The following is a 26,128-nucleotide window of genomic DNA, read 5'->3' on the forward strand; positions in this document are numbered from 1 at the left end:
ATATCCAAGGTTACCACTAAACAATGACATTTCCTCTTAAGAATAAACAATGACCCCCGATTAGAAATAAAATAAATAAAACGAAACTACAAGGAACTTGTTCAGGTGAGATTTCGGCCCTGGCACAGCTCCTCTACGACGTTGTCACTTTGGGTGAATGTGTTGGTGTCTGCTGGCTTCTGTGACCTAAGTTCGCCATCCGCTTAGAAAGTTAGCTTTACAAAAAAAAAAATATAAGTTGCAAACTACAATTTCTAAACATGTTGACATCCAAGTCCAAAATTATAATTTCACCAACACGATAGAGGACGCAGAGTTTGAATTTGGCCCTATAAACCAAATTAAGGTAACTGCTACATGCTGTGACACATACATTAAAAAACTTATCAATTATGGCTAATGAGTCAACGATTCTCATCAATTAAATAAGGGTAAATATCAGTTTACTACTCTCAAGTTTCGTGGTTTTCAACATTTGGTACATGAAGTTTTTTTCATCCCAAAGTCATATCTAAAGTATTAATTTTGGAACAGTGTCATACATCCGTTAGTCTAACTGTTAAATCTTCCATTAACTGATGACATGACACCTATGTGAACAATGACTGGGCACCACGTGTCATTAAAAGATCCACGTGGAAATTAAAAATTCAAAACAAAAAATTCCCGCCAAATTTTTAACCCATAACTCACTGGATTCCTTTTTTTCCCGCCAAATTTTTTTTTCAAAAAAATCAAATTTGTCTGCCATTGTTGATCTCTTCCCCACACTCCTCTCGATCGCTCTCCCCATTTTTAACCCATAACTCACTGCATTCCTTCATTCCATTGTTGCTCTCATTTTTCTTTACTTCCAAGCATCTCTCTCTCTTTCTCTCATGCAGTGTTCAGCGATGCCCGATACAAACCAAAACCCGACCCGATTCTAATCCGGCCCTCCCCTTCCCAAATGCATCTCGCCGCCGTCGTCGCCGCAAACCCACTCCAAACCCTCCTCGACCTCATCAACTTCACCCTTTCCCTCCTCCTCTGCTCCTCCCTCACCGTCCACTCCTTCGTCGGCCGCTGGACCGCCCTTCATTCCTCTGTCGCTGACATCTTCGACTCCGCCCACTGGCCCCAGAACCCCCTCCTCCACACCCTCCTACCTCAACTCCTCTCCACTATTCATCGCCTCACTACCCTCGCCGACCAATGTACCAACGCTCGATTTCCACCACCAGTCTTCCGTCTGCGAGCAGGCTATCTTCGCCGTCTGTCACTTGACCATCGCGGACGACGAGTCGTCGCGCAAGGCAGTGTTTGAAGAAAGGAGTATAGGTCCTATGCTGAGAATACTTGAATCCGAGTAGACCCATTTGAAGAGAAGGTTGTGATGGCGGTATAGGCGTTCACCGCAGAACCAGAAAATGCCTAGGCCATTTCCGCCTACTGTGGCATCTCAATCCACATCGAAGCCTACTTATCTGGGTCTCCGGCGACCCAGACCCATGCTGTCGGAGCCATTAGAAATGTTGCCAATGTGGAAGAAATCAAAACTGCTCTGGGTCGTTCCCTATCTAGTTTTATTTTATTTTATTTTTTCAAAAAATTTTGGCGAGAAAAAATGAATGTTATGGGTTAAAATTTGGGCGGGATTTTTTTTTTTTTAATTTTTAATTTCCACGTGGACCCTTTAATGACACGTGACGCCTAGTCATTGTCCACATGGGTGCCACGTCATCAGTGAACAGAAAACTTAATAGCCAAACTAACGAATGTATGAGATTATCCCAAAATTAACACTTTAGGTATGACTTTAGGACTAAAAAAATTTCATGTACTAAATGTTGAAAACCACGAAACTTGATGGTAATAAACTGATATTTACCCATTAAGCAATGACCCTGGAGTCTTTTTGATAAACAGAGACACTTCGTTAGTGCTAACAAATGATTGAGGATCCTCTTCGGATTCTTTTTTTGAAGATCTCGGAAATCCTTCAATTGTATCTATTCATTGTACATTGTACAGTCAGAAATTATTTTAAAATTTTTATTTAAAATTAAACACAAATAGTACCTGACGAAAACTAGTTACACAATTTACAATAAACGGATACAATAAAAGAATTCATGACCCTCGTTCCTACAAATAATGCTTATATTATTTCACACGTCTTTAGAATTATTACAAAAATATCCTTGGAACAAATAGACGGGGATTTTCACTTCCTACAAATAATGCTTATATTATTTCACACGTCTTTAGGATTATTACAAAAATATCCTTGGAACAAATAAACGGGGATTTCACTTCCTACAAATAATGCTTATCTTATTTCACACGTCTTTAGGATTATTACAAAAATATCCTTGGAACAAATAAACGGGGATTTTCACTTCCATTACAAGTTTTTTGGTTTCAGGGACATTTGCGTCCAATAATTTTTTATGAAGTCTTGTGACCCCAAAGTATGGTTTTGTCTTTCTAATGGTAAAGATAAATAGATAAAAGTCATGCATTATGTGGATGGAGATATACAATTATGGGATAAACATAGTAACACTCACGAATGATAATATAGACGTCGTATTGAAATGAAGTTGTATGCTAATATTATATTAACATTATTTCTAGAAAGTCAATGCTCCTCATCCATAAACAATCACCGTGGTGGTTGGCTTTTCCATAAACAAAAACTCTCGTTATCTTCTCTATACATTTTCATTTACATCTCAAACTATGATTACCTTTTTTCTTTTTCTCTTTTTTATTCTTGTCGAGTTTCTACAGATTATAGCATGCCTTTGAGTTCTACATTAGCTTATTCAAGTTAGCTCCTTAATTGTCACAAAATAATATGTCAAACACATTTTTCACTCGTTGTATATGTAATAAACTGTTTTGCAAAATATTAACGAACAAACCATTACATTTTCAGATTTGTTATATTTTTTTCATTTGTAACTCAAAATCTGATATATATATATATATATATATATATATATATATATATTTTTTTTTTTTTTTGCTTTTTCTCTTGTTTAGTAACTACAGAATATAGCATGCCTTTGAGTTTAGCATCAGCTTGTTCAAGTTAGATCCTTAATTGCTTCAATTGAATTGGCTAATAATTAGATTCTTTTTTTTTTTTTTTTGTCAAAATAATTAGATTCAAGTTCATTTAAACGACACATATTAGATGCTCACATAAATGGAAGCTTACATTTCCACATTTGTTGTATATTTTCATATAGAACTCCAAATTTGATTACCTTTTTTCGTTTTTTATCTTTTTTTTCCTTGTTGAGTTTCCACAGATAATGGCATGTATCCGTAAAGAAAGCTAGCTTTACAAAAAAAAAAAAAAAAATATAAGAGGCAAATTGTAATTTCAAAACATGTCGATATCCAAGTCCAAAATTATAGTTTCACCAAAATAATGGAGGATGCAAAGTCTGCTCCCACAAACCAAATTAAGGTAACTATGACGAAAATAATGGTGTGACAATTACACTAAAAAGCTTCTCAACTATGGACAAGGATTGTAGGCCCTCCCATCTCCGGTGCCCTCATGTGCCCTCTTGTTTTGTATGGTCACAGTTGAGGCACGTCAACATAACAAAAAGGCACGGAAGAGCATCGAAAGTGGGAGGGCAAACAATTCTTGTCCCTCAACTATGGCTAATGTGTAATGAGTCAACGCTCCTCATCAATTAAAAAAGAAAGACCCAAAAGACTCTCATTAGTGCTAACAAATAATGCTTCTATATATATTTCACAAGTCTTTAGACTTAGTCTTGAACAAAATAAATAAAGACCCACTCTCTGCTAATGCGATCCAGGTGTAGAAGTTAATTAATAAATCAAAACTGAATCGGTCTCAGATTTCTTTAAATACAGGCCATGTCTCTCCTCATTTTCCACTGATCATCTCCCAGTGACGAGAAAAGAAGAAGAAAAAAGAAAGAAAAATCGCGATGGGAAACGTACGTCAATCGACTCAGCCACATCTATAACCTTGAGATCTGTCTTTAATTTCTTTGCGCTTGTGTGAGTTGTTTGTGATATGATTAATAATGCAGGGAAATCAGAACCAGAAGGAGGACCCGAACAGGTTGCGTGTGGAGTTCCCAAACGGCGCAATTGCCTCAGGCACCCCTACCATGCTTGGCAGACTCATTAATCGTGTTGCAGGTATTTTCATTGAACTTAGAAGTAAAAACATGCATGTTTTCTTACCAGACATGCAGTTTTAACTTAACAACCTAAATTACCTCTTTTCTGTTTGTTAGAGTATAAGTCTAGCTAAAAGTATTTTGGCCGAATGTTTGAATTTAAATTGGTTTAGAGAAGACGATTACTTGTCCGAATTTATACGAAATTCAACGTAGTGTATTAATTAGTTTTTACCACTTATAATTTGATAACTAGACTATATTGGGATTATAGGAGATCAATCATATGGATTAATAAAGTGGATCCGGAAAGGATCCTCCTCCATCAAATTGGACAGAGGTATATTTAATATTTGAATATTCTCCTCTTAAGAATAAACAATGACCCCGGATTAGAAATCAAACCAAATAAAACGAAACTACAAGGAATTGTCCATACATGATCTGTTTGTCTGCATTTTATAGGTTGAATGTTTGATATAAATAATGCTATGCTATGAAAATGTTCGAATATTATAATTTTGTAACTCAAAAGGTCCATGGTTTCTGCGTTTAAATGCTCGATCTTTGACCATTTTATATCGACATATTATTTTATTGTGTTAGGATAAGTTGCACTAATTCATTTCAACTACGGAAAGGAGGATTCCTAATTTTTTCAAGTCACTTGCTTCATATCGACATATTATCAATGACAAGAACTGAGAGCACTAAACTCGTATCGGGATGCCCAAATCCAATGTTGGGGATGACAATAGCGGGAAGAGAGGCCCTCATCAGAAATGCTACACTAAGTAGCTTGAAGAAATTAGGAATATCGTCGTGTTTAAATTTAATTTCTTGAAGAGACTTTTGTACTTTTTGTCTCTTCCTAACAAAAAGGTAAAAATCAAAAATGTAAACGAAATGGTTACCAAATGATTTCATAGCCGTTGAATTTGACTAACTTTGTTTGTCCTCTCATGTTTTGAAGAGACCAACCCAAAGGAGGTAGGAAAAACAGGTTCCTCCGCCAGCAAAGGATTGTGGAATTCTATACCGAGCACCTCAGGTGGTTCGACCAAAATAAAAGCCACTTCAGGTTATTCTACTACTTCTTCCTATGTAATACTTTCTAGGCTTCGAAATAGTCTATTGTATCATGTAAGTATATATACGCACACACCAATACACTTACACAAGGGTTACGTGATTTGGGCTAAATCGCATGAATCAGCTATAATAATTAATTTGATATCCAATTCGCTTTTCACGGGAGTCGAATTTAAAAAACACCGCTTACAAGTGAAAGAGAATATCATTAGAACGTCAACGTAGTGGTAAGTGACAATTCTTCCTTTTTATGAATTAATTGTGACTTATATAATTAGTGGCAACAGCAGCAACGAGCAAAGAAAACACTGACGGGATGGTTAACCAGATTCAAAGGGGAGCAATTAATATGGCGCAAAATGTTCAGAAGGGAGCTGTTGAGATGGCACAAAATGCTCCAAAGAAAGCTGTTGAGATGGCGCAAAATGCTCCAAAAAAAGCTTCTGAACTAAAAGAAAAACTTCGAAGGAAGTTCTTTCCAAAACCATGGGAGAAACCTGAATATCAGGCATTGTACTTCGCTAGACAAAGTAAGTGAGTACTACACTCTTTAGTGCCCCATATTTTGGATAACTACATTATGTAGTCTACATATATAGGTTAGAATTGGGGGACACACAATTTTTTTACATACATTTTGACACCTTCTTGTGATTTCTGTATCGTAAATCTTTTTAATGATCGAAACAATTTATATTTCAATCTATTATTCATAGATCCTTTTTTTTTTTTTTTTTTTTTTTTGAAATTTTGGAAGAAAAAAAAAGACAAATCCATAATCATTAAAACATTCATTTGTAGGAAAGAAAATGAATGAATACAATTCTGTAAAGATAGATGATTAATCCAGCAATCATATAATTTCATATTTGAGTAATTTTTTTTAAAGATATATTCGAGGAAATATCTAAAAGATAAACAGTTGGATCGTTGAAATACATTATGGAGTGAGCTTTATGAAAATGTATCAAAATTTATGTGTCTCCCGATCCTAACCCTATACATACAATTTTTTTTTTTTTTTTTTTTGTCTGTGAAAATACAACAGTTACTACAGGTAAAAAAAATAAGGACTTCAAATATATCTAGAAAAAGTCTAGAACACCTCTTCTGTTAAGTAATGGTATGGAATTTGTATTAGAGTAAATTTGTATATATGTTAATCTTTATAAATTAACTGTTATTAGATTTTTATAACGACTTGGCCCATGCTCTAATTGATAGGCATTCTTCTTCAATACACTGTTTTTGGGATTGAAATTTTCCCCCTCTCCTTAATAAAATTTAAAGTAGTAATATCGTTTGTTTGTAAAATCTTGACACCAGATACTCATAACTTAGTAAGTTAGAAATTCTTACCACAGTATAGGTAGGGTTCAATACATACGCAGTATATCTAGAAATATAATTACTCATTTTAGTTCACTTTTTATTTTTTTTGTTATATCACTTTTTATTTTTTTGTTATGTCAATTTTAGTTATGGAAGATAATATGTTATCTATACGATGCAGTTTTTAGTATTTTAAATTGTTTATTTATTGGATGAATATGTTTACTTCTTGTTGTAGATGTCCCGAAGAAAGATGCCCCACGTATTGATCCTGAAGTCTTCATCGGAAAAAAAAAATGGTGAAATTAAAGAAGGCAAACCTTGCCTGCGGTCGTGCCACGGAAGTTAAACAAAGAAAGATACCGTGGATTCACAAAATCAATTTATAGCTTATTTGGAGGCAAGACTGTATAATTTATTTTTGGTGAGAAAACATAAAATAAAGAGGGGGATGCAACACGAGGATTTTCCAAGAGTTCATTCATCTTAGTACTACTTTAGTCTAAACTCGTTTATTTTCAAAATCTGATGGGATCTAGTGCTTGTGAGTTGGTATGATCTCATCTATCAAAACTTCGTATTTGATTCGTTTCAAGTTTGAACATTTTACAAGACAATATTTATGTTCTCACAAGTATGGAGCCAATATTTTTATCACACAATAACATTATTCGCGTGTTGTTATTTTAAATATCTAAAAAGATATTTTGACTATTTAATTTAGGAACTCAAAATACACTAACACTTCATTTTTGCTCAAGCTGCATGGGCAAAATGTGGGGATGTTTCAAGTTGTTCTTACTAGTAATTAAACTCTTAGAACTCAGCAGAGGCCCTGGCGATAAAAGAAGGGAGGTGGGGGGCTTGCGCAAAAAGACTAGGGGATTCCAAAATTTGGTTGTTGGGCTTGATTCGCTTCAGGTTAATTTATCTCTGATTGGCAGGTTATTAAGGATACGAAGCACTGTTCTCCATGATCACTAAAGTTACCGTACCCATATTCATCATCAAGCCAACGGTGTTGCGCATCGTCTCGCTAGATGTGGCCTTGGTTCTAGTACATTTTGTAAATGGTTGGGGTCCCTTCCCAATCTGATTTTGGATGCCCTCTTGGAAGATCGTTGCTATCTGTAATATGGCTTCTGTTTGACCTTGTTTTGTCTTCTTTATCAATGAAAATACTATTGATTCCTTTCAAAAAAAAAAAAAACCTAATTTTTAGAGTGAAATTCTTTTTGTGCCATTCTCTAATAAAAAAATATATATAGGTTTTTTAATGGGGAACTGAAATTGATACCAAGTGGATTACCCTATTATAAAAACTTTGAAACCAACTGCATTGACTAATCAAACGTACTAGTCAATTGAGTACAGATTGTTAGGTGCTGACAAGCATATAAATCAAGCAAACTTATGATGCTAAAATAACGTAGTGTGATCATTGGTTATGTTTTAACCTTAATTATTGAGTTATGTTTACTTGTTTAACAAAGTGTCAATACTAGCAAACCCTACAATGTTTACCTCTAACAGTGGTTATTTGGTCATAAAGGATGCTTTGTAAAGTATTGAACACAAGAAAGTTTTTGGCCAGAAAAACCCACATTTGGGTTAAAAAACCGGGAAATCTCTACTCTGAGTCCAATCCACTACTATAAACAAAGTTTTTACAAAGACCACACAAACTCAATTCCTAGATCCCAGTCTACGGAGCAGCTTTACCTTTGTATAACATTGTCTTACTCAAGATGAACTCCTTTGGTCTTCATGAGATGACAGCTCCTCCTGAGCTCTTCATTTTGTGGCACCGAGATCAACACAATCAATAATATGATGTTATGATATGCTTATTAAATGAGGACTCAAACGACCAGTCAGGTTCTCTAGTCAAACAATTGAAGAAGAACCTAACATGTATTTTAAAAAATTGGTCTATGAAGGATATAAAACTTAAGGTATAGACCAACAACTTAATGTAAAACCATGAAAACAATGCAACCCTAATATGCAGTGACTGGGTGTGTTTGTGCATGAGATGGTTTTGTGGCTAAGGTTTCAGTTTGGAAGCTTAAGAGGTAGCTCTAGGCTAAAAGCACTATTTCTCTTGAAATGTGAATAACCTAGCCAAGAAACAAATGAACCCTTAGAACCTCTTTTAATGGAATAGTTGAATGTTTCAAACAAAAGAAACAAGGAGACATGTGTCACAAGCCAAAGAAACCTTTTTAGATCAAGGGTGAGAAATCCACGCACAGAAAAATGTGTCAGATGGCTCATGTGGACTATCTTAATTTGCATGCCTAAACAGTTGGATAGTAGAATGAATTTCTGACTAGACAACTACACTAAACAAAAGAAATCTGAAAAAATAAGCTTGATATGCATATGCAAATGTATGAATCAAACCTTTTGTAGTGATGATGGTCGGTGCTTTGACAAGTTCAATCCCAATAGTAATCCCAGATCAGCATTGTACCCTAACTCTAAATTATGAGCATGTGTGGTAGTATTTACAAATTTTGACAAGGGAAGCCAAACATTAAATCTAGTACTTAACAGGAACTGTTATTAGCACTTCAAAAATCGCATTCTACAATCCTCTTAACTGTATTGTACTTACTAATTATAAAAAAAATTGGAGTGTAAAATGAGATTTTTGGAGTGCCAATAACAATTCCCTTTTAATGAGAAACCCCGTAGTCTTTATGGGTCGATGTTTGAGATTTGGGGTTTTAGATTTTTTTTTTGCTTGGGTTTATAAACCCTAAACTATGGATTATGAAGAGTTCATTGATAAATTGTTGATAGATGAAGATTTTGGATGTAAAGCTCCCTAAGTATTATGGATTTTCGGTGGTGCTCCGTACTCCGGGTCTTCTAACACTTAGATCTTTGTTAAAAAAAAAAAAAAAAAAAAAAAACACTCACCATTCGCCCTGTGCCCCATTCTCTCCCCCACAAACCTCTAAAGCTTTGAAACCCTTCTTCATGTCGACTCTTTGCTCCGGCTTAGGGTCGGCGGCAGCTTAGTGCCCATACTCCTCCCTCTTCTCCTTTCTTCCACCCTCTGATTCCTTTCTTTCTCCCCTTCTCTCCATGTTGTTCGCCCTCCTTTATCTCCCCCTTTTTTCCACCCTCTGTTACCTTTATATCTCCCATTCTCTCCCTCCGTTTTCCCCTACCTTCCCAGCTCCCTTTTTTCTCCCAACTCCACCCCGGTTTTCACTTCTCCAAACCACCATAGTTGGTGATTTGGATTTTCTTTTTATGCATTTAATTTTCAACTTTTTCCTTTTTGAGCATTTTGTGTCTCAGGTTGCTCTGAGCTTGGTCTAAGATGTCCTTGAGATCTCAGATCTGGCTTCTATACCTTGCTCCTCTCCAAATATCGCTCCTCAATGTGAATTTACAACCATCTACCCTTGCTGGTCGTTTCATTGGGTGTCTCTTCCTAGGATCTCCTCCAGAAGTGCACTTTGGTGGCTTGTAGCATTTAAAGTGCATTTTGCACTAATTGGTAGGATTATTGGGAGTGCTTTTAGCATGGGTAGCTTGTCTACCCTTATTTTTCGTGCATCTATTTGGTTCTTCGACCCTTCTTTCGGGCGATGGCGACGGATCTACAGTGGCGGTAGTGCTGTTTTGGTGGATGTGGCTGCTTTACATTTTCATGTCTAGGCTTTTATGGTTGTTAGTTGCATAGGGCTGCTCACTTTGGGCCCATTTCATTGTAATTTTCTTTTATAGAGTTGGACTTTTGTTTGGCTATTCTGGACTCTCATTTTGAGTTGTCTTCATTTTGTACTAGCTTTCTCTATTAATGAAATTTACTTTGATTGACCAAAAAAAGATCTTTGATATAAACAAAACAAAAAAAAAACATAAATTTTAAATTTTACGGTTAAAATGCCCCTAGAAATTTTGTAGTGTACTGATATCATGAAATGGAATGGGCCTTTTCCTATGGTCTTTGAAACTATACTTATTGGGCCGATATACATAAGTCTAACGTAATTGGGCCAAGGGTAGTGTTGTACATTTCACTTCTTCAAAGAAAAATGTCTCTGCATTTCACCACATGCAAAGACATTCCTATGGAGAATTTTCTTTACATATTTATACGTTCTTTTTCGCAGAGAAATTTTTGCTAACATTCACTTTACTCAAACTCCAAGCAAAAAAACGATAATTTCTTATTTTATAATGGAAGAAGAGCACCAATTGATCTTTTGACTGGATGCATGAAGATTTTTATATTTCAATTAGCCTCTTAAAGTGATTTTATAAAATAATTGATAGTTGTCGGAGTGTTTTATCTAATTTACTCAAACCATGTGATATGTCCAATATTTCTAATTCGGCTAAGTCGGCATATGGCTCGCAACAGATGCATACTTTATAATGTCACACCAGTAAAGGAGAACTGTTAAATTGCGAAAAACTTGAGTGTGACGGTCGCATCGCATCACACGATTGCCGGATTACTAACCGACGTGGTATCCTTAGAGAAGTCATCAGGGTCCACTTTATAGACCCAGAGAGAAAAAGCTGCCAAAATTTAAAACCCCACAAGACCAAGACCAAAATCTATGAGCCTATGGGCTTTTTCCACGCAATCCTTCGGGGACGACCACCAAACCCCACCTCACCTTCCTCGAAAAATACAAGGAAGTTTCGTTCCTCGTTCGCCACGCGTAAATACGAAGCCCCATTTCACACGCCCACACACATCCGACGCACATGACATGTATGTGAAAATGCCTCAATGACATTGACCATACATACATACATACATACACAATCATATCATAAACAACCGCCATCGTCCTCATCATAACTTTAACGAAAAGCTTATGGTATTATTTATTTTAACGAAAAATCATATTTTTATACTAAAATGTAAATTCTAATACTATTTATTTTATCCTTATCATTGAAACCTAAAGTTTTCAAACATTTTTTCATTAGTTTTCTTTTAAAAATTTACATCCAGCTTTACACTACAACAGTAACTGACCCGCAACTCTCTCGGCCTTTAAATACCCACTACCCTCCCACCTTCTCACACAACGTTTCCTTACTCTCTCCCACTCTCCAATTCCTGAAAAACCAGAAGGAAAAGAAACCCGACTAATTTTTCAGAGAAAAATCAATCCTCCATGGCCAAGGTCACACTGCATTCCTCACTCTCCCTCTCCCTCTCTATGCTTTTGGGTTTTGTGTTTCGACTAATGGGTTGGTGTTTGTTTTTGGTTTAATGCAGAAGAAGAACGGCGGCGGCGGCGGTAACACCGCCAGCAACGACGGGGGTGAGAAGAAGAAGGGCGACGGGGGTGAGAAGAAGAAGGGCGACGGAGGTGAGAAGAAGGAGGAAACCCCCATCACTGTCATCCTGAAGATTGACATGCACTGTGAGGGCTGCGCTACCAAGATTGTCAAATGCGTCAAAAGTTTTGCAGGTACGATAATAAATCCTTCAAAACTCATCACATCTCCTTCACGAATTCTAAATTTCCCTTCATTTTCCACACGATTTTCCTCAAAATTTTCACAGTAATGTTCATTTAATGCTTTCTGCATCTGGGTTTTTACCCAAAAATATTCATTTACTTCTTTTTGCATCTGGGTTTTTACTTTTTATTTCCCACAGACGTCAGACTCACTCGTCAAACCCCAGAATTTTTTTTTTTTTTTTTCAAAACAAATTCAAAGAAATTTGATTCCGAATATGCTATGTTTCCTACTTTAAGGTTCGTCAAAATTTAGATTCGAACAATTTTTTGATTTTTTGCGGCGGCGTCGTTTGGTTACAGAGGTGGAGACAGTGAAGTCAGAAAGCCAGGCGAACAAGCTGACGGTGGTCGGGAAAGTGGACCCCATCACTCTCCGGGACAAACTCGCCGCCAAGACCAATAAGAAGGTCGACCTCATCTCCCCCCAGCCCAAAAAGGACAACAAAGACGATGGCGACAGCGGCGACGCCAAGAAAAAGCCGCCGGAGAAATCCAACGACGACAAAAAAACCAAAGAGGTGCGTACTTACAACAGCGCACTGGTGCACTGGTTCCCCCTTCGCTAACGTGCGCCAGCCTCAATATTTTCAATTATTTAATTTTTAATTAAATGGTTTGTATATTTGTGTGTGCAGCCTCCGGTGACGACAGCGGTTCTGAAGCTGAACCTCCACTGCCAGGGATGCGTCCAGAAGATCCACAGGATCGTCACCAAGACGAAAGGTGAGCTTATCATCTCCCACTAATTGGCAACTTTTCGCAGTAAAACGCCACCGTTTTTGTGATTTTGGTTTGGTTTTTTAACGTGGGTGACGTGGCAGGGTTCACCGAGATGAGCATCGACAAGGAGAAGGATCTGCTGATGGTGAAGGGCTCGATGGACATGAAGGTTCTGGCAGAGACCTTGAAGGAGAAGCTGAGGAGGTCCGTCGACATTGTCCCGCCGAAGAAAGAGAAGGAGAAGGGCGACAATAACGGCGGAGGCGGGGATAAGAAGAAAAAGGAAGGGGAGGAGGGAAAGGAGGGTGGGAAACTTGAGGGGAACAGGATGGATTTTCCTCCGGGTCCGACCGGGTACGGGCAGCAGATTCCATACGTGATCCCATACGGTCCTGGATACGGAGCACCCGGATACGGAGCACCCGGATACCCGATTCCGCCTCCACCAATGTACATTGGCAACCCGCCGGAGATGTTCAGCGACGAGAACCCTAATGCCTGCTCAATTATGTGAAGAAATTGCTGAATTAAGAAGGGATTAGAGTTAATAAGAAGTTGATAAGAAAAAGAGAATAAAAAACAAAAACTGTAAATAAGAGAATAGACGGGGGTAGATATGAGATAAATTTTGGTGGGCTGGGTTCGTCTCTGAACCGGTTTGGAACACTGCGATTTGTTTTTGTTGTTAATCCTACGGTTGTGATCTGGTTTAGTGATGCTATTGTTGGTTACAATTTCAAGTTTCTACTCTTCGGAAATGTTACTTTTACTCCTTTGAAATATCAAATGGAAGACTATTTAGATATAATTCTAAAAATCTTTACTACTCAGAAAAAATACTCCGCCTTTCAAAAAAGATAAGGCACAAAGAACAGGAATTTTCAAAAGACATTTGACAAAGTTACGAAGTATCTACTCAATCCAGCCATCCTAGTACCGCCAACGGCGTAACGGGACTAAAAGTCTTGTTTACCAAGTGGGTACTTCTAAAAAAATTGCATATTTTGGAGGCATTTTTATTCTAACAACAATTTCAGATAATCGTAAATAAATGGTAGATAGCGAAAACTTGTATAATATTAGCATGGGATATATTCAGATTATAAAATAGCTATATTTTGGCTGTCTTTTTTTTTTTTTCTTTTTTATGTGGCCAACGTGCGCGTGGCTAGGTGCAAATGCGATCAGGTGCAGTTCAGTTATAATTAAGGTGGTATTAGCAGTTAGCCACTCTGCAGCTGGTGAGAGCGAAGGAAGCACTAAAAACGGAAGAAACTTGTTCTTAAGTGTGCGGTTTGGTTTTAGTGGCATACAAATACAACCACTTGGACAATGACATGTCATTAATGTCATTCTCAGCACTTACCCTACATTTGAATTTTGGCTACAAATATATAAACAAAATAAACAAATTATAATGATCAAGAGGATTCTTAATTTCGAAATCTTAATATAAAATTAGTTCAATTTTATCACTTAATACTACGGTCTAGTAGTATTTTTCTTCACTTATAAGTGAGTAGTTTTAGGTTCGATTTTCGCCAAAACCGAATTTGAACCACATTATTAATAACCCTTTATACAGCTTCACCCACTCCTCTATCCCTTGATAGAGATAATATTATTTGTTTGATAAAATTAGTTTAATCTTAATTATAATATTTAGTATTTTTGGGTTGTTGAATATTCTAGTCTATAGTTGGAGGTCAAAGATGGGAACACATTGGCCTAGCATTATTTATCAATTTGATAAGTTATTCTATGGTTAGGATTCTTTTGATTATAATTAACAATCAATTTGGTCCTATGTGACATCCCCAGCATAATTTTAGGAGAGGGCAAAGCTTGAGGAGTACAAGTTTAAAACTTTCTTTTGTGTGTGTGTATGTGTGTGTATATATATCCACGTGTGCCTATCTCACTCATTCTAATTATTTTTAAGTGGCATGTTTACGTGCTTGGAATCGAAACTAAACAAATGCAACTATCAATGGTCAATCCTGAGCTAATTTTCCGAGAATTTAGAAAATTTCTCCAAAACTACATACTCAATAGATGAGAATAACCCCTTAATGAAGTTTTCATCTTATTATAAAATTTAAATGATTGATGTTACTACATAAATTGGCTAAAATGATGAATTTTATAAATTTCAATTGATGAATTGATTAACTTAAATATTGATGACATATCAACAAAATATCTATAAAAAAATAGTGACTATTGTTCTAAAAATTTCCGCTTAGGTGCTTAGCAGCTAATCACCGTCCCGATTAGTCTCTAGGAATACGAAAATTAAGAAAGTACGCTTAGACCCACTTAGGAGTCAACCTAAGTCCTCGCCTAAACCTGCCTAGACATCCACCTAGATCTCGACTCTCACTTGGATAGAAAATTAATAACTTTCATTTTGCATTTTAATTTTTCAATAAAATGTTAGAAACTTGTTGAATACTTGGATAAACAGTCATTATATGTTTGTTTCCATGTTTTAAATATGTTCTAATACTTTATAACTCATATTTCATTTTATTTTGCAATTTATGTATTCTAATACAATTATGTGTGCGTTTAAGTATAAACAGACATTTATTTATACAATATATAATAAATTTACTTAAATCCGCTTAGTCTCCTGCCTAACCGCTAGGCCTTAGCTCTCTGTCTAACTAACGATTAACATCTTTTAGAACCTTGATAGTGACATATAAATCAAACGTTAACAAAATATCTATGAAACCAGGTGCAAAATCAATCAAACGTTAACGAAACATCTATCAAACATAGTGACACATCAATTAAAAATAGACGGACCAGCTAAAATCTCTTTAAATTGCCACTTTAATGGTACGTAGATATTATAAACAAATGTCTTAACAAGAAGACAAATAATATCTCCAATGCGAATGCTAAAAATTTAATCCCTGAGATTGCAACCGTGGAGCAAAAGCAGTACATTTTCCTTGAGGACACCTGTGAATGGATAGGCAATGGGCTGAGGTGTTGTCGTGCACGTTTCAGTGAGCGTACGACGCGACCGTCTCAACATTCCTGCGTCCAATTCATGTCGACCAATTTTGCCTATTTTAAAAGCAGCGGTGCGACTGTGAGTGGGACTCACTCTGTCGATGCAACGGGCACAATTGACTGTGAGCACTACTGTGGGAGGGAGGCCGCACAACACAATAATTGTTCGTCGATTTCCTATTCGAAATTTGAGAGGGTAACGACTCAATTATTCCTTTCCTCTATGAAAGTCTTTTTTTTTTTTTTTTTTTTTTACTCAAGAGGAAATAGTTTATATTGATCAAAGTAGAGTTTGGTTTTGTTCGGTTTGGTCTCAAATCACAACCAAACTAATATTAACGTTACAGTCTGATTTGGTTTGATTTTAAGCAAATCAACTCAATTAATTAGTGACCGATTTAGTTCGGTGATTTCTCTATAACAAATCAAATCAAATTTTATATTGTAAATTGATGATTAGTGGAGGAAACTTATCATTCTTGAAAATCGAGATATTTTCAAAGAGGATTTTGATGTCAAATTGGAATGGTTTGGAGATTTTGTACTTGGTAACAAGTAGTGAATATCTACGTATAAGATGGAACATACTAGTACAAAAGTGATGACCAATAAGAAGATATCAAGTACTACAAAATATATGCGATTTAGTTGTTTAGCCCACTTTTAAATAATTTAAGCCAAACCAAACTAATTATGATTATGCTAAATTCATTTGAATACTATATTGTTATACCGTGACAACGAAATCAACTCATTCACATCAGCTCAATTAATGTTAGGTTTTACCAGTTTTTGTGACTAATAACGGTTTCTTTGATTTTTTTTTTTTAATTTAAATTTTTTTTTTTGTGTAAAAGGCAAGAAGCATTTTACAAAAATCTAAATCGCGTCTGATTGCGTTTTATTAGAAATATCATATAATCACTTTTTAAAAAACATATTCATAAAGCATTTGAGGTAAGTTTTTAATAAACAGTTAAACGTGTTTATCGAATAACAAAAGAGCTTTCAACGTAAACATCTATGAGCATTAAAATGAGATCTACAAAATCATTTCATGATCGTCGTCGTAAATGACCATGAGAGTCGATTCATGAGCCTGATTTTCCAACAATGAATCTGGCGGGGGAAATGAATTAAAACACACCTTAGAGCAAATTCAAATGAGGAGAACAAAAAAAAAATCCACATCAATAGTAACAATAAAAAGATAATTTTCGTATTTTTCAACTGAAATGTCAATTTTTACGTGACATATAAGCTCTTAAGCCAAACAAATTATCAGTAGCCAATGGGTGTTGTCTACGTGTCCCATTAGGTGTCCTTTGCCTACTACTGAGCTGGCTTGGCTTTTTTTATTTAAGAAAACTAATGAAAATGGTTTGAAAATTTTAAGTTTTAACGACAAAATAAAGGGTAAATTGAATAATATCAGGATTGACTTTTTAGTGTAAAAATATGATTTTTCATTAAAATAAACAGTACCGAAAATTTTTTTTTTTGTTTTTTTTGTCTGCTGGCTGGACTTTTGAAATAACATACAAAGTCTGAGGATATTCGCTTCACCCTCCCTCCTCTCCTGCTATGCTGTCCTATATAGTACCGCCGTATAGGACCAGGCCATACGCCATACGCCATACGCCATGAGCCATGGGACAAACGACATTTCCTGGAAGGTACCTACGTCCTTAGCGCGTAGGGTACCCTTTAAATCCAGTGGGGTACTACAAACACAATCAGATGCCCACATACAGAACAAAATCAAATTGGTTTTGTTTTGGACCGATTTAGTTACCATTACAAACCGAAGTTACCCACAAAGCATCCCCTCTTTTTGCCCAAAAGAAAGGTAGCCACTAGCCACCCTTTTTCTTTTTCCTTTTTTTTTTTTTTTCCACTCCTTTTCCCTCTCCCTTCAAAGTTATAAAGTTCCAACTTACAACTATGGTTGAAGCTACACCAAGCACTTATCCAAAGGAAAAAAGGTTGAGTTCTCAAGTACCTACACCAATAAAAATAATACTTCTTTTTAAAGAAAATTGTTTGAATTTTAGCCAAAATTGATTACGTAAGCGTGTGATCAGCTGATAACTGATGATTAAGGTGATTATACCACTCAACTAAGTATGGAGTTGTATCAAGTTTTGGTCAAAATTCTCAACTCTTTGTACGATGCCTTTTTTATTTATTTATTTTTAGGACGCAACAATTTTTGCTTTTAGTTTCCTACATCTTTTTTTTGGATTAAGTTTCCTACATCTACACGCTTTCGACTCTTGTAGATGAAAAACTCAATACGAAATATTATGGCCAAGCCTAACCTATTTATGAACTAAATCAAATCTCTCACCCCTTTGTCAAATATATTAATGCCGTATTCAAAATATAAATTACATACTACTTTAAATAGGATTTCTTGATTAAATTATACTCAGAAGAAATAAAATCATAAGTTGAGTTCAAGGCACACTCTAAAAAAAATCAAGTAAAGAAACTTTAAAAAAAAAATTATTATTACTAAGGAAATGATGATTCGAAACTATTACAATAATTTGATGAGAAATTCAAACAGAAAAATATAAATAAAAATTCAACACTCTATCTACTAAAATATTAAATTATCTGCAGGTGAAGAAACTGGTCTTTGCCACTAATAAATTCGCTTTCGGTAATTAAATAAAATAGAAACCAACAAAAGAAAGTAATACTTTTAGGGCATAAAAAAAACACTTTTAATTGCATACCACTCTTTGCAAGTGTAAATTAAGGAGTAGACACACGAGCTTGCATTAGAAGTTCGTGTAACGTGCGTGTGTGGTCCATCATGAGTCATGACCCTGTTAATATTTTGATAAGGACGATGTCATGTCATGCTACATATACATCATGCGTGGATGGTGATGCCACATACCATGCCATGGCAAGTGACAACGATGCCCTCGGTTTAGTCTGCCTATGAGAAAAAGACACGAACTTTCCCGAAAGGGTGGGTGGGTAAAAGGGGAAAGTAGGACAAAAAGAACCCAAAACGCTCATTGGCATCGAAATTAATTTTGTCAACAATGTGATTGCAACCAAATTCCAAAATTTCTTTCATGTATTAACTGTATAAAATTATCCAAACTCCTAGGTTATTTTCATACATTTATAGGTTAATTACTCAAAACCTACACATATTTTCTTCCCTACTAATTTTTATTTTTGAAATTAAAATTTTGATTGGTAACTATTTTAAAATTTTCAATTTATAAAGAATTAAAACTTCAACTAGAATTTAAAACGTATAACAGTAAAATTTAAAAGTAGTTACCTAACTATTTTTTAGTTTTTGAAAAAAAAAAAAGAAAAAGAAAAAGAAAAAAAAAACTAAAATTTAAAGACAAGCCTCGTGTATGAGTTGACTGAATAAAGTAACAAAGTCGTTTATGTATTGTACATTTTATGCGAATTATTATAAGAGTTTTAAAAGTTTTAGGCTAAAAATGGCCCAAGATTTTGAGTAAATTTATGTAGTTTATCATTCGACATCAAAGAGCAATATCGGCTAGGGAGCCAAATATAATGAAGGAATTAAATACAAGAAAAGAATATGAATATTCTACCTACGCAACAACCTCACAATTAAGTAGTCAACTTCTTGAGAAAATATTTTCTTTTATGTACGCACAATAGTATTTGAAAAAAAATAAATAAAGTTAAAGAAACGCATGTGATCAAAGGGTTTGCTTGGAATCTTCTTTTCTTAGACGTGATCATTGCATGGCATGACCTCAAACCCATGTGAGAGTGAGTATTTTGTAGGCTGTGTCAAAAGGTTAAAGGTCGACGAAATAAAAGATGAACAATTGCGATACATCGAAAGTCTCTTTCACTTTCGTCGTCATATGGCTTGTAATAATCTGTCTTTCAGCAGATACGTTGCCTCTTTCGTTGCCTGAGACGTTAATTTGTCAAGTCAAAATTTTTGCTTTTGGAGAAATTTGATCAATGTAAATTCGATACATTGCAAGATATATGATTGATCTGTGAAGCACATAGTTTACTGGTTTCATCAATTTGTGATCGAGAACACCTAAAAACAAGTTGAAATTATGCACACGTTTGGTCATGATGAAGGGTTGAGGGCAAAGAACAAACTCCTTGGTGTGTCAAAACCATTGAGCATGGAGATATATGATGAGAGTGTTTTAAGAGTTTAAAGTCTCTAAAAGTTAGCCACATGCTTGCAAAAAGCAAAGCAAAATGACCTTCATCATTTCATCACTATCAAAACTTTATTAATTAACCACATTTATAGCTACATAACTAGTGCTCAAATCTTGACCTCCTTTCTTTTTCCAAAAGAACACCATCCTCAAGTTTTGTACGTGTTCCCTTAATCAATGAATATCGTACCGTTTTTAAAAATAAAAAAAAAAATTAATAGTTTTTTTTTTATTATAAATTTTTTCAATACAACGACATTAAAAGTGGAATAAGTTAAGTCACTCTATAAATTAGTTATGGACTTATAATAATTTACTATTAAACTCGTTATCTACAGGAGTCTTTTTATGTAAGTAAAAGAGTTAACTTTTCTCTCTTGAAGGGGTTTTATTAGTTCTTCTCCAAAGGTGCCATCTGCTGAGAACTGGCGAGGTGTGACATCTTCAACCGAAGATGAATGGTTTGAGTGAGAACAAAACAATATATCTCTCATCCATCGAGAATCGAACCTAAAACTTATCGCTTAAAGAGTAACGAAATATACTACTAAATTGCTTGAAAATATGGCCTTGACTTTTGATTCAAAAATTCTAAGAGCTTAATAAAACAAGAAAAGAAAAATAAAAACAAAGATGAAGAAAGAATGGAATCATTTAAGTCAAGAAGATAAAGTCTTCTTTATGATGAAAAACCATTTCAAATGCGGACACAAAAGGCTTTCTTTTTCATGGTCTTTACTATTTCAAAGCATTTCGTTTACAGCTCCCACAAGAAGTTATATTATGCGTATATCCATATACCGTAGATTACGTACAAAGAGCTCGGATTTCTTTAAGCCTACATTCTGTCATTAAAATGATGTGATGATCTAGCTTACAAAAAGGGATGCTAAGCAACCTTCTTACTCGAGCTTTCTCGTTTTTCTGATTTTCCTCCATGTTGTTTGATGATAAGAACTCTTTTACTTTTTATGTCATTTTTTTTAAATCAATTCTAAAAAATAGGTAAATTAGAAATTGTAGTGTGTGAGTAATGTTGTCAAAATTTCAAGGTTGGAGTGAGAAACACAATTTATCTGTTTATTAGATAATTGTTAAATGACTAAACGATTTCAGAATTAATTAATTCTTTACCAAGATGGCATGATCTTCAAAGAATTACGTACAAAATAGAATGAGAAAGAAGTCGATGGGGCATAATGTTAAGGTTGATTATATTCTCCCAACAAAAGTTAAACCATGTTTGCTCTTTGAACACTACCTTAGTATATTCGTGTTAAGAGAGGTGAATATTCTCATTAGGAATAACTCTTTAGTTCCTAAAAGATTTTAATTATTAAGACAAAAATATGGCGAAGGGATAAACTTTTTCTTTCTTTATCCACCTTTTAAGACCTTTGCAGTTTGCATGTCAAATTCCAAAGTTCTCATTCACCTTTATTTTTCCTTTTCCACAGCTGCCTGGGCAGAAAAAGTGGAGCCCTAATTGATATTATTAATTAGATTGATTTTTTTTTTTATCAACAATATTTTTTTTTTATCAACAAAATTATTTACACTAAAGGAAATGAGCTGAGTTTAACCTTACAATAGACTAGTAATAATGTGGTTGAACTTCTCATTTGACGAGAATATATTGTCAAAAGTTCTTTATTTCATAGAGCCTCAAATTAAACCAAAAAAATGTGGACTTTATGTAATGTATGATCTTCATAAACTAGAATTAGCGATCTTTTAAAGAAATTCCTCGTGTTGCATCCAAATTTATTTCCTATCCATATATATATATATATATATATATATATATATATATAACATGATCTTGATTAACATGTAACGGAGGAATATTACCGAACAGAACAAATGAGCAATGTTCTTTAAAATGTGAAAATTTGACTCATAAATGACTAGATAATCAAGTATTGAATTCCGTCAATAACTAATTTAACAAAATTTAACGCTTGATAAAAAAATAAAAAAAAGTTTTGATATCCATCAGGATTGAGAGAGCCGACAGTCAAAACTTTTTAAATTTGGCAGTTTGGTGAAAGTCCTCCCACGAACCTCCACCGACTCACTATCAATACAACTTCATGAGAAGGAATGCATGACACCAACTCCCTGACAAAGCATAACATTCAATTCTGAGCCAATTTATCCCATTTGAAGATGCTGCAAGATTTGCTGGTAAAGGTAGTTGCAAATAAAACCTCAAATATCACCCCAAGTCACTTTGCTCCTGTTATCAAGAATAAACTTTTAGGTCTAGCACGGTCCACCGCCAACATAGCCAATATTGACAAATATCAAACACCACCACATATTGCCAATTGTAAGTTTGCAATTTGCAATATCAACAACATAGACGGCAATATTGACTGCAGACTCAAGTACCGTTGAGTATCTAAACATAAATGGTAGAAAAGTTTTTATTTTTATTTTCACAAACGATAGTATTAATGAGTTAAATTGTTAGCTGTTAGAGAGAAATTGATAGGAATCAAACCCGCACCAGAGTGCATAGTCATGATTGTTTTTCGTCATGTACTAAAGCAACATCGACACAAGTGGTAGAAAAGTTCAAACGAATAAAGATTCCATAATTTTAAGTATGAAAAATCAATTAGAAAACATGAAAAGTGACGGCAATTTGTGACATTAGTCTTTCAAGGAGTTCCGTCACTCCCCCCGTCCTAATCATAGCTACGCTGCACTGTCGAAAACAAAACATACACATTCCGGTAAATGCGGATTCTGTACAATCAGCGTAAATCCGTCCATGTCGCTACTAACAATCACACGTATATTCAGCACATGGACACATAGAAGGAATGAAACAAGAGAGCTCTCAATACTAACTCGACCGAGAAGTGTTTTCATCGTTATCATCAAGAACGAGTTTGACTCCGTTGTTCTTAAGAGCATTGACAATAGCCCAAATCTTGGTGCGGTTCCTGAAACCCTTCTTCTCGACTTCGTTATTTACATTGGCGTGAATCCCTCGTCCCTGTCCCTCATCAAGACCTTCCACCTTGAGTCTCCTAGCCAACACCTCTCCAACAACTGCCGCTGCCTTTGCGTTGCAAGACCTTCCACATTCGAGTGAGCCCTTGATTGAATGTTCAACTGTAGATGCTGATACAACAATCCTGCCATTATTTCTGTCCACTACGTTTGCTGTAATGTACTTCAATGATATGAACATTCGTAGCACATACCGCTTCACAACCGTCATTCTGAGGCAGTCCTGCTGTTTTTCGTTTAATAAAAGCATATTGGATATGAAAACATTTATCAACCAAACAAAGATACTAAACTCTGGTGGTTAATTCTCCTCAAGGGGTTTACATAGACACTTTTAGTTATCGTAACCCACAGCCACAGGGTAAGTTCTAACCAAATTCATTTAAGCACTGACAGAACGGTGATAACACACTTGAATCAAACTGGTTGCACCTTCCACCCAATTTTTATCAAACAGGTAGAACCAAATACTAATTGCTTCGACGTGTTAAATAAAGATATAATTTTAAACAAAAAATTCCTTCAAATACAACATGCTAACTAATGCATTATTGTAGGCCTGATTGCCAAGATATACAGGACCGAATATATCCAGGTTCCCAAAATTGTAAGTTCAGATGCATCTTAATAGACATTCCGAAACAATTTGAGTTCAACTTTGGTACACAAATTTAATCTGACTCCCACTCCCACCAAACCATCTGATAAACTGAAATCCTGAAAGTGAAAGGAACGTGCATTCTTTGTTGCTCCGCCACCTCAAAAGTTTCACACAGACACTGATTTGTTAGTCCTTAGTGGTTGTAAGACTAGTTGTAGGGCTGATGATTGAAGACAGGGAAATCCAACAATATCAATTTACCATAGAGTTCCCTTTCTCCACAGAGGGAAGCAGAAAATGTGACATCCCACATCGCCCAGGGGAGTGATCCTTATATGTATATTCCAATCCCTACCTAGCACGAGGCATTTTGGGAGCTCACTGGCTTCGGGTTCCGTTGGAACTCCGAAGTTAAGCGAGTAGCGCGCGAGAGCATTCCCAGGATGGGTGACCCATCGGGAAGTTCTCGTGTGAGTTCCCAAAAACAAAACCGTGAGGGCGTGGTTGGGGCCCAAAGTGGACAATATCGTGCTACGGTGGTGGAGCGAGCCCGGGAAGTGATCCCGCCCCGGGCCGGGATGTGACAGAAAAAATAAACACGCTCGTCAAAACCAATTTCCGTGTTACTAGCAAAGAAGTTGCATATTTGGAAGTTCCACAAAGTGGAAAGGTTATTCAAGTGTCAGAGGTATCTTATAATGCTTAACCTTAATTTTCACCCAAGTACATGCTATTAACAGCAATGCCAGCATATATCGGTCTTAGAGATAACACCAAAACATATTTGATTCTACTCAAAAGCAACTGACAGAAATATCTCTGATTACCCTAGCCGTAAGTAGAACCAGAAGCAAGTAATACATAACATAAGATATAGCTTCTGCAACTCTACTACTAATGGTAAGAAACACCAAAACCAGACTAGCGCACGGTTCTTATGAAGTCGGTGCAACGCATATAGACGTGCATTTGTAAATTCACTAAATTCATATACTGAGATAATCGTATTTTGATTTACTAGATCAAAGAGCAAACTACAACCTCCAAGCATGAACAAATAACATGAAAACGATGATAGTCAATCAACCTTCAATGAACTCGATACGAAAGAACACGAAAAGTAGTAAGATTGTACCTCAAACGAAACAAATACGAAACTCCTCGACCAAGTTCAACCTTTTTAGCTCTCTTGCAGGATATCAAACTACATTAAGCTGTTAGAATAAGAAGAAAACTAAACCATCAGAAATCTTTATCCAAAAGTAGAGGGAAACACAAACACTGAGGAAAAAAAAGAAGAAACCAGGAAAATAAAAAGTAAAGGACTGTGATGCCCAAATCCAAAACAAAAAAGCAAACCAGGACAGCTCAAAAATTCAAATAACACAAACCCTTTCGTATGCTAAAAAAAAAAAACCATAATTTCCTAATCCTGGATTATTACTTGCTTATGAAGTGGAAGGGGCAATCGACCAAAAATTCACAGCATAAAATAATTAATCATAAAAATACATTTTTGAAAAATGATTAAACACGTCTATTTATTCTGAAGGAAGAAAACATGAACGGACGAGAGAGAGAGAGATATTCACGTACCTGTCGGGAACAAGGCTGAAGGCTTGGTGGGGTGGAAGCGTGGAAGCGTGGGAGTGTGACCGAGTGCCGAACGACGGAACGAGGAAAGTGGGGAGAAGGAGAAGGAAAGCCAACGGGTGGGCTGGCGTGGGTAACGGGCTATTGGAGGGTTGTGGTGCCTATTGGGCTACTGGGTTCAATTTTGACAAGTTAATGGACACCCAAATATTGTCTTTAGACCCCAAGTTCTCCTTCGTCTAAATTTCAAAATTGCACAAGACGATATTTTAATTTAAACTCTCTGATCAATGCGGAGAGATGATTAAATAAATAAATAATCTTTGCGTATGGCAAACTAAGAGGAATGTATTTAATTGAGATTTTGAGGGATTTTAATTATTTTAATGAATATAGGGGTATTCAATCAGAATTTTAAGTGATTCTCTGAAATTCAGTATGTATTTAATCAAGATTTTAAGATAGTTTATTAAATCCTTATAAATCTGGGTGTATTCAATTAGCGTTTTAAAGAAGTTTATAACATTTCAAGTGTATTCGATTAGAATTTGATTTTAAAGAATTTTATAAGGTTGAGGAATTAGAGGGAATTAGAGGGAATTAGAGAGATTTTGTAATGTATTTTAAGCATCCACAAATCTCTCCCTACGAGATTTCGAGGAAATTGAATCAAAATTTTACATGGAATCTCTACAAATTAATTAAACTCTAGAAAAATCCATGTATTTATAAATCCATTAAAATCTCTCTAATTCCCAATTAAATACACCCTCCAAAATATAAGCACAAATGGTAGGCACACAATCACCCTAATAAACTAACTTGATCCACACATATCACAAATTGGCAAGGATGGGGCTA

The 26,128-nt window shown here is 35.5% G+C and overlaps 3 protein-coding genes across 9 annotated transcripts; 2 read left to right on the forward strand and 1 right to left on the reverse strand.

Annotated features, from left to right (window-relative positions):
* The first annotated feature begins 3,919 nt into the window (after nucleotides 1-3,919).
* Nucleotides 3,920-7,108, forward strand: LOC137741480 (uncharacterized). Of its 2 annotated transcripts, none has more exons than XM_068481184.1 (5): nucleotides 3,920-3,971; nucleotides 4,068-4,179; nucleotides 5,134-5,241; nucleotides 5,540-5,782; nucleotides 6,823-7,108. In XM_068481184.1, exons 1-5 carry the CDS (start codon nucleotides 3,963-3,965, stop codon nucleotides 6,885-6,887), a joined length of 537 nt encoding a protein of 178 aa, XP_068337285.1. In that variant the 5' UTR covers nucleotides 3,920-3,962; the 3' UTR covers nucleotides 6,888-7,108. The 2 variants fall into 2 exon arrangements, with proteins under 2 accessions (XP_068337285.1, XP_068337286.1); XM_068481185.1 differs by having other exon boundaries at nucleotides 5,543-5,782.
* A 4,519-nt stretch (nucleotides 7,109-11,627) lies between these two features.
* On the forward strand, nucleotides 11,628-13,625 carry LOC137741910 (heavy metal-associated isoprenylated plant protein 3-like). Its single transcript, XM_068481610.1, has 5 exons — nucleotides 11,628-11,752; nucleotides 11,848-12,043; nucleotides 12,398-12,615; nucleotides 12,733-12,820; nucleotides 12,919-13,625. The coding sequence occupies exons 1-5, from the start codon at nucleotides 11,744-11,746 to the stop codon at nucleotides 13,329-13,331; spliced, it is 924 nt and encodes a 307-aa protein (XP_068337711.1). The 5' UTR covers nucleotides 11,628-11,743; the 3' UTR covers nucleotides 13,332-13,625.
* An 8,352-nt stretch (nucleotides 13,626-21,977) lies between these two features.
* LOC137743359 (uncharacterized) lies at nucleotides 21,978-25,356 on the reverse strand. Of its 6 annotated transcripts, none has more exons than XR_011069457.1 (3): nucleotides 25,271-25,356; nucleotides 24,810-24,888; nucleotides 21,978-22,288 (listed from the first exon to the last, which is right to left on the reverse strand). XR_011069457.1 is itself a non-coding variant. In XM_068483240.1 (3 exons), exon 3 carries the CDS (start codon nucleotides 23,282-23,284, stop codon nucleotides 22,904-22,906), a length of 381 nt encoding a protein of 126 aa, XP_068339341.1. In that variant the 5' UTR covers nucleotides 23,285-23,299; nucleotides 24,810-24,888; nucleotides 25,271-25,347; the 3' UTR covers nucleotides 22,786-22,903. The 6 variants fall into 6 exon arrangements, 5 of the variants coding, with proteins under 5 accessions (XP_068339341.1, XP_068339342.1, XP_068339345.1 ...); XM_068483240.1 differs by lacking the exon at nucleotides 21,978-22,288 and adding an exon at nucleotides 22,786-23,299 and having other exon boundaries at nucleotides 25,271-25,347; XM_068483241.1 differs by lacking the exon at nucleotides 21,978-22,288 and adding an exon at nucleotides 22,786-23,296 and having other exon boundaries at nucleotides 25,271-25,344.
* Between the last annotated feature and the right edge of the window lie 772 nt (nucleotides 25,357-26,128).

The sequence above is a fragment of the Pyrus communis genome, chromosome 8, assembly GCF_963583255.1.
Source record: "Pyrus communis chromosome 8, drPyrComm1.1, whole genome shotgun sequence".
Taxonomy (NCBI): domain Eukaryota; kingdom Viridiplantae; phylum Streptophyta; class Magnoliopsida; order Rosales; family Rosaceae; genus Pyrus; species Pyrus communis.

What these genes read in the sequence shown, in the direction of transcription:
- LOC137743359 (XM_068483240.1), bottom strand. Translation starts at nt 23,284, where the DNA reads ATGACGGTTGTGAAGCGGTATGTGCTACGAATGTTCATATCATTGAAG.
- LOC137741910 (XM_068481610.1), top strand. An exon ending in ACGACAAAAAAACCAAAGAG is followed by an intron (nt 12,616 to 12,732) that starts GTGCGTACTTAC and finishes TTGTGTGTGCAG; the next exon opens with CCTCCGGTGACGACAGCGGT. An exon ending in GATCGTCACCAAGACGAAAG is followed by an intron (nt 12,821 to 12,918) that starts GTGAGCTTATCA and finishes GTGACGTGGCAG; the next exon opens with GGTTCACCGAGATGAGCATC.
- LOC137741480 (XM_068481184.1), top strand. An exon ending in ACTCATTAATCGTGTTGCAG is followed by an intron (nt 4,180 to 5,133) that starts GTATTTTCATTG and finishes CATGTTTTGAAG; the next exon opens with AGACCAACCCAAAGGAGGTA. An exon ending in ATTGTACTTCGCTAGACAAA is followed by an intron (nt 5,783 to 6,822) that starts GTAAGTGAGTAC and finishes TTCTTGTTGTAG; the next exon opens with ATGTCCCGAAGAAAGATGCC.